We start from the raw sequence: 7746 nt of genomic DNA on the forward strand, positions 1-7746 counted from the left end.
CAAATATTAAATAAATAAAATGAAGTAAAAACTGTTTTCAGGAATTTACAGCATGGAAGAGCAGTTTTATGAGATTAAATTTTTTGACTGTGTTTCAATGTTTAATTTTACCACGGTTTAATTCTACCACATACATCTGTTTTACCCTTTTACAGTTTCTGTTTTCTTATCATATATCTATAATCATATTATTTGACCCATATCATTTTAAGGTCATTGCCCCGAAATAAAACTGAACATAGATTTTTAACCAAACTTCGCCTACTGGTTTATTACTTCAAGGGAACTTAAATTTTGAAATAAAAAAGGGGGTCACCAGATTCGTTTAGGAGCAGGACGACCATGTATATTCCATATAATTCCTTTATAATTCCTCTGCGAGTACTGGCAAAGTACACTTTTTTAGCAATAATTTATTTTTCAAACACATGAATTGATCTGTTTTCATTTTACAGAAAGAATTTGATCGCTACACCCAAAATATGAGAAAAAATTGATAGGTCACCAGGCTCGTTTAGGAGAAAGTGACAATTTACTTCTCTCACGGACTAAGCCGCATAGAAAAAAGCCGCCATTTTGTTGTTGTGCTCGCGCGCGCGCTTATTAAGCGTAAAATTCTGCGCAGTAAGGATGCGCAATGCAAAACAGGGCAATGACCTTAATTGGTATAGTTGAATTTAGTCAATGAATCAATAGAATGATGTGGAATTAGTCAGGATATTAAAGCATTGTTTTTGTAACACCATTTTGTTGTACATGTATGCACTACTAGAATGTCCATAGCAGAGAATTAGACTCAGATAGGAGTAATAGCTATATGATCAGCTCTAGGACAGTGGATATGTAATTTAACTTGGGAGAAGTTGGTTTATGACCAGAACTGCATTAATAGTTACAGTCAAACTGGATGTCATTTCCATACAACTTAAATATTGATTGACAGTTCAACCCTCCAAGTTTATTTTTTTCCTTAGTGGCTATTTGGCCACCGACTGCTCAAGTTTGGTCGCCAGTGAAAATTTTAGTCGCTAAATTAAGGCTACGCCTTCTATCCTTCTTCTCAATTTTAGTCGCCAGGCTGGCGACTTTAGCTACAATTTAGTCGCTGGCTTCAAAGTTTTAGTTGCCATGGCGACTAAAGTGGTCTTAACTCAGAGGTTGCAGGTTGCTTAAGCAACCTGCAAATTCAATTCAAATGTGCTTGCTCAAGTTTCAAAGTTCATAATTTTGAGTTTTGAGTTCCAGCTTGGTGTATAAACTGAAATAACACCAAGTGCTTCAATAGCCCTATGGTTGACTTTTCATCAACAGATCATGAAAACTAGTAACAGGGTAAGTTCACATTACCAAACTGAGAACCACATTTCAAAGTTCAAATTTGCTCTGCAAGTTGCAGCTTATGTTTTCAAATTCTGAGTGTCGTTATATCCTTGTTTTCTTTTGGTGTTACCACAGGCAGCCCAAGCTAACGACGAGAGTCACAGTACTCTAAGACTCAATTTTGCTGTGTCCTGTTCTTTCTTGTTTGCCGGCTTCTCAAGCCAATTTAAAGTGATTTGGATGAGTTATTGCTTTGCAAAATTTTCAACACGTGTACTTTATTAAATATTCCAAAGGCTGGAAACTATTTTCAACAGCTTCTCACTCGAAGCGAAATATCTTCCGTAAAATTGGTCAAATCGCTACAGAATTTCCACCACCGTAATCCCCGGTAATTTTTCTTTCCTACTGTTGTCGCTTTGGTTCCGAGTGCGCTAGTGAAGCGTAGAAAATTCTTCCAAAGTGCGACTTTTGCTTTTTTTGTTATGCGCGGCCCATCAAACCAAACACAAAATGGCGTCAGGTCAACAAAATTGACCTCAGCTGTGGAGGGGCAGGAAGTTATCGTTACTTACTCCAAAATACGCTGTGAGACCCGGAGAGGTCAATTTTTACAGGAAATAAAAATCGGCGTTTAAGAAATCAGTGCCGGTGATTTTCTATTTCCTGTAGAGAATCGACCTCTCTGGGTCCCACAGCGTATATTGGAGTTAGTGATTATATCGCCATGCCCCTCCACCGCTGAGGTCAATTCTGTCAACCTGCCATTTTGTGTGTGGTTTGATGGGCCGCACATAACAAGAAAAGCAAAAGTCGCACTTTGGAGGAATTTTCTACGCTTCACCAGCACACTCAGAACCAAAGCTACAATGATAGGAAAGAGAAATTACCGGAGATTACAGTGGTGGAAATTCTGTAGCGATTTGACCAATTTTACGGAAGATATTTCGCTTCGAGTCAGAAGCTGCTGAAAATAGTTTCCAGCCTTGGGAATATTTTATAAAGTACGCATGTTCAAAACTTCGCAAAGCAATAACTCATCCAAATCATTTCAAATTGGCTCGAGGAGTTAGCAAACAACAAAGAACACAACACAGCAACAGTGTAAGTCAATTTTATTCATAAAGCGTTCGAATTTATACATCGTAAAACAAAATTGTTTTATTTCCATACAAATCCTCATAAATTGAGTCTTAGAGTACTGTGACTCTCATCCTTAGCTTGGGCTGCCTGTGGTGTTACATTGTACCTGTGTGGAATTTATCCACCTCAATACGGAAAGAGATAATTTTCTGTTTTACATGAAAACCGTTGTCATTCAACAGTTTTGTGTTTGTGTTATTGATAGTGATGGTCAGGACAGTCAGATATTAGAGATTAAGTAAAGAGATAAACAGAATTGAAACAGAAGACACCAAGAGACTTACAGAAGTTGAGGAACAGGAGGATTAGAAGACGTTTGTACAAAGAATCTTCCAGGGCGACTACGACTACGAGGAGTGTTAACCTGCTGAGTAAAATATAACCATGCCACAAAGAACTGAGACAGTTAAAGACAAAAAGACTCAAAGGTTCCAAGAAGCACCCCATAATTTAACAATGGAAGGAACATGCTAGAGAGGAACTCAAGAGATGTTCTTTATTGTAATATATTTATTTTATCTTAGTGGCAATCTTTACAATAAACCGGTATTACTCTTTAAAATAAAAAATAACATCACCACTGGTGGCCTTTTCTCGCATGCAACACATTAGGCCTTAGAATGCAACATTTAGTTTTGTTATTATGCACCTGAGAGGGAAAAAGGTTTTAGTTTTTCCTAACAAGGTATGGCCAGACATGGCCATACAGAAGACTAAATTTTCTTTAGTTTTATGCTAAACACTTTTAGACCTCACAATATCATGTAAGCTTTCACAGTTCACTATGGATGATGACATAAGTGATCTGCAGACAGTTTAAACCACATCTACTCTAAAAAAACAACATCATTTTGCTTTTTATTTCTTATACTAACAGTGGCATTGTTTAATGGGAAAAAAGCCCTTTCAGTCAGTATCCCTTGAGTGTGGGATGAAGGGTGGGGTGGAGCACGGAACCTGGGAATAAGGGGGCAGGAATTCTACAGGAGGCAGGAGAAGAGCAGACAGGAAGTGGGATTCCACTGCAGAAACCAGAAAAAAAAAAACGGAAAAGATTTTGCAATATTGCACAACATTTGCAATAGGAATAGCACCAAGTGGTGGAAACAGAAAGGGTGGGAACCAAGAGTTGAGGGAATGGAAAGCAGAATTCAAAAATTCAGCCCCTCTGTTTTTCATACTTCAGTGAGGACAACATACCTGATTGAGAAGTTGCCTTCCTAAGAAGTTTCCAGCAAAAGTCTTGATCTTATTTCCAGCATCCTTTTTACAACGGACGTAACCAATCAGGTTTGCAATGTTTAGAGAGAGACCAACAGCAACAACCAGCTGTGAAATAATCAACAGAATGTGTTATGACCGCTTTTCTGTATTCCATGCATTTAATGCAGTGTACTGGGTCACACTGGGATCCACTGATTATAAGATGAATGATCCTGTTGAATTAGCACAAAATCTTTAAAAGCCAAGTGAGCAAGTGTTCTGTTTCCATCTCAGGAATTTGATATTTTTAAAGTTGGAATCTAGTAACAAGCATGAAACAGTCGCCAGTCTGTCAAGACGTTTCTTAACTTATTATAACTATGGTAACCGTATTCAAATAAAAGCGATTCAAAGACTTTTTTAAACCAAAATTAAGGGAATAACATGTACCGGTTATAGAATATGTGATAGACACTGGTCATGTTCTATTCCAAATCTGAGTTCATTTGGTTCTTAGAATATAGATGCACACACAGGCTTGAAAGGGAAAACAAATCTCTCTTTTCAGCTAACAAAATACCTAAAATCTTAGGTTTTGGACTGATATCCTTGAGTCTCTCCTAAAACAAAATGATAAGGCTACTCACCCTTGTTTTTTTATGAGCGAATAGTCAACTTACTCATAGAAAACTCAGGCATGTTGTTAATTGTTAAATATTAATTCCCTACAAACATCTTTTAATTAGTAGTTTACTCACCAGCCACTTAAACTTCAGTGAAAACAATGCAGCAACCAGAAAGAACATCCAAATGAGAGGACAAATCACCAAACCCAGCCAGAAAACACGTGACTCAGCAGTGGTCACATTTTTATCATTCTAGTAGTCCAACACAAAAGATTTTTTTATTGTGGTGTTAATAAAAGCAATTTTAAATAGAATTAAAAAATGATAATACTATAATTATTTCTACAATAAGTTCATAAGTTAATTTCCTTTGCCACTTGGTTTAATACTACAAAAATTTAGCACAAGCATTAACTTGTCTGAACTTTATTTTAAGGTAACAAAACCAAAATCAAAATTCAGGCTTATTTAGACTAAGCATAATCATACCTAAAACAACTGGGTGCAGTGTATTTTTAAGTTGTTGTACAGTTATTAACAATTCGCCATTACCAAACAATTTGTTCTTCTAGGTAAAGTAACATACTGAGAGAGGAAAGTGTTTTTCTCCAGAAATTTAGAACGGCCCTAGCCAGTGTTGAATCTAGTTGTGGAGGCAGTGTGGCAGAGTGCCCAAACACAAAAAACCAGAGGTCACGGGTTCAAGTCCCGTTCCATTTACAAGTTGGTGTTGTTCTTGGTAGTCCAGAGTTCAAATCCTCGGCTACATTTGTAAAAAGCCAACTGGACTCCCTCCTGCCAGTTGGGATTTTTAACCATGTTATGTTTATTTAAAATATTTGTTTCAGTGTTTATTCACATTGGCCCTGAAAAGCCTCGGGGAGTGGTCAATTAAGTACCGGTATTTATCTTTAGAGCAATTTTCGACTGAGTGTCGTAAAACCAAAACCAAAGCAATCACTCTGGCCAATCACAGAAGACAAAGACAATCCAGTGAACCAATCAAAACTCAAAGCAAATACATGTAGCCGGCACGAAACGCGGGGAAACTGGCGCGAGCAAGTCACAATTGGTTTTGGTTTTACTTCTGCTTGGTTGAGAAAGTGGCATGAGTTTGTTAAACCAATCACCAAGCATAGTAATGCAAAACCAAAGTAAATGAGAATTACTTTCGACAGTCAAGTGAAAATTGCTCTATCTTATCTTTTCTGCCTAATGACTAACCATCAGGCTAAAGCATAGGTGTACGAGGCGGGAGGGGAGGGGGGCTGCAGCCCCCCCAGTGCCGAAATTTTTCGGACAAAATGCTTAGAATTCGGGCAAGAAGACTAGAGAAAAATAATAGAAAATAACCTGACATATCTTAACATTACATTCAAAATGAATTGCATCAACAGAAAGAGTACTGGAAAAATACCGAACTTTGTGGTTCAAAAGTCTTAATTTCTTAATCAGCTTTCATTTCCTCTCGCAAATTGCTATAATCATGTTCGTAAATTCTGTATGACACCTCAATTGGATTCAGTTGCGATCATTTTGAAGTGAGTGGGAAATTGGAGAGGGCGACCAGAAGTTAGGATTTTCCATAGCTTGAGCGTTGAGTAAACTGGCTCCCTAAAAATACTTCAATTTTTGCTGAACTAGAGTGAATAAATAATTTCCGAAAAAGATTCCATAAATTGCATATTGACATATTCGGGAAATGCCACGAAATTAATTAAGGAACTATCGTTTCCTTTAAGCAAGCAGGCAAGGTTTGTTCACAACTATTTCAATGCACGTTTTATTGTCCATTTTATATGCCCATTTATTCGGCTTTCAACGCGTCAATTTTTTCGGGCAATAAGGTCTCCGCCCCTCCAGGTCCAAAGGTGCCCGTACGCCTATGGGCCAAAGTGACAACTTATCAAAGGCCTAGCTAGAAATATAAAATGCACCTTTCTTGACTCAAACACCCAGTGGCTGTTCCCATCTTCGTCCACATAGTTCCACCATCTAAGCCCCACTAATAATCGACCAGTGACATTCTTGACTGTCCAGAAGTCAAACGACAACAGCAACACTATGACAATAAAGTTTGTTATAAAACTCTCACTGAACCATCCACATAGGAGATATGCAATGATTGCCGCCACTCGGAATAGAAGGTGAAAGGCTGTTACCACAGGTCTTCTAAAAAATTAAATTAACAAAAATTGTTGAAATTAAAGTTGGCAAAATAGCTTTAGAGTGAATTACTGCTGGTCATTAAAAATATTAAAATAAATAAAGAAGAAAGAGAGAAATTGAAGTACCAGGTATTCCTTAATCATTTCTAACGTGCCCCTTTTACATATCAAAATCTGTCAGATCTTTAGAAAAGAATTACTGTCCTTTCTTTGGATTGTGTAAGGGCGTGTGTAAGGGCGCTTACACACACATTTATTTAAATGTGACAAAACATAGCACTTGTTGTTTCATTTTTCTGTGCTGCCAAAAACGTGAAAGTCTGGGAAGTGAAATCTGCAGACTGCAGACCATTGCTTAAAATCCCATACCCATTGTTTTGCGAGATAAGAAGCAACAGTCTTAATTCACAAACAGTCAAACAGTAGTTCCTCCATAAAATATTCTAACCATTATTTTGACATTTTGTTGATCTCTTGTCATTTGATGCTTCATGCTTCATTTTGAGTATTAGGAATAGCGATTCAAGGTGCAGACAGCTTACAGATTTACCCTTTCGGACAGCATTTCGGCTGAAATATGCAGATTGTTTAAATGCTGAAGTTCCCTGATAAACAAGTTTATTTTATTTTATTTTTATAATATGAAGCCGATTTGTTTGCATTAAAGACACAAATTTACTACCTTATCTTGCATTGTAAACGAACCTTACTATACAAAATGGCAATTCCATTTAAAACCTCACTACTACAAACCTAAATTTCTTTTTTCTGTTAAAAATTTCATCATCGTCTCCAAAATTTAACGCTACATCCTCAGTAGCGTCTAAATGGTCCTACAAAAATGTAAAGAGGAATATCTTATTGACATTTAGATCTAAAATTATAGATAAAAGCATAAACAAATTCATAGGAAAGCATGAAAAACACAAAAACATGCAATTTACACCCACCGTGTCCGCCATCTTGATAGGTAGGTACTTCATATATGGTAATTATAATGTACCCAAATGTGGTGTTTATAATGTACTTGAGATACTCTGCTTACTCGAGAATCTTTGCTTACTCGAGATTCTTTAGATTCTTTACTTACTCGAGATTCTTTGATTACTTGAGGTGCTTGGGTTACTTGAGGTGCTTGGCTGACTTTAGGTGCTTTGATTACTTGAGGTGCTTGTGTTACTTGAGGTGCTTGGCTGACTTGAGGTGCTTGGCTGACTTGAGGTGCTTGGGTTACTTGAGGTGCTTGGCTGACTTTAGGTGCTTGGCTGTCTTGAGGTGCTTGGCTG

At 37.3% G+C, this 7746-nt stretch overlaps 2 protein-coding genes across 3 annotated transcripts in view; both read right to left on the reverse strand.

Annotated features, from left to right (window-relative positions):
* The window catches only part of LOC144632187 (peroxisomal 2,4-dienoyl-CoA reductase [(3E)-enoyl-CoA-producing]-like), a 10994-nt gene extending 10858 nt beyond the window's left edge, over positions 1 to 136 (reverse strand). Inside the window, exon 1 of the mRNA XM_078490786.1 lies at positions 112 to 136. Coding sequence (XP_078346912.1) covers positions 112 to 136 — 25 coding nt within the window. The remainder of the gene's footprint in view (positions 1 to 111) is intronic.
* LOC144632326 (Golgi apparatus membrane protein TVP23 homolog B-like) overlaps positions 1 to 7309 on the reverse strand; it is a 43700-nt gene extending 36391 nt beyond the window's left edge. The window contains exons 1-5 of one of the 2 annotated variants that reach the window (XM_078490949.1): positions 7210 to 7309; positions 6230 to 6461; positions 4425 to 4544; positions 3664 to 3792; positions 2748 to 2830 (exon numbers count right to left, since the gene is read on the reverse strand). In XM_078490949.1, the coding sequence (XP_078347075.1) occupies positions 2748 to 2830; positions 3664 to 3792; positions 4425 to 4544; positions 6230 to 6461; positions 7210 to 7247 (602 nt within the window). In that variant the 5' untranslated portion in view covers positions 7248 to 7309. The remainder of the gene's footprint in view (positions 1 to 2747; positions 2831 to 3663; positions 3793 to 4424; positions 4545 to 6229; positions 6462 to 7209) is intronic. The other variant, XM_078490950.1, reaches the window with a different exon arrangement.
* Positions 7310 to 7746: the final 437 nt, after the last annotated feature.

This window comes from Oculina patagonica, chromosome 12, assembly GCF_052425735.1.
Source record: "Oculina patagonica isolate OP01 chromosome 12, crgOcupat, whole genome shotgun sequence".
Taxonomy (NCBI): domain Eukaryota; kingdom Metazoa; phylum Cnidaria; class Anthozoa; order Scleractinia; family Oculinidae; genus Oculina; species Oculina patagonica.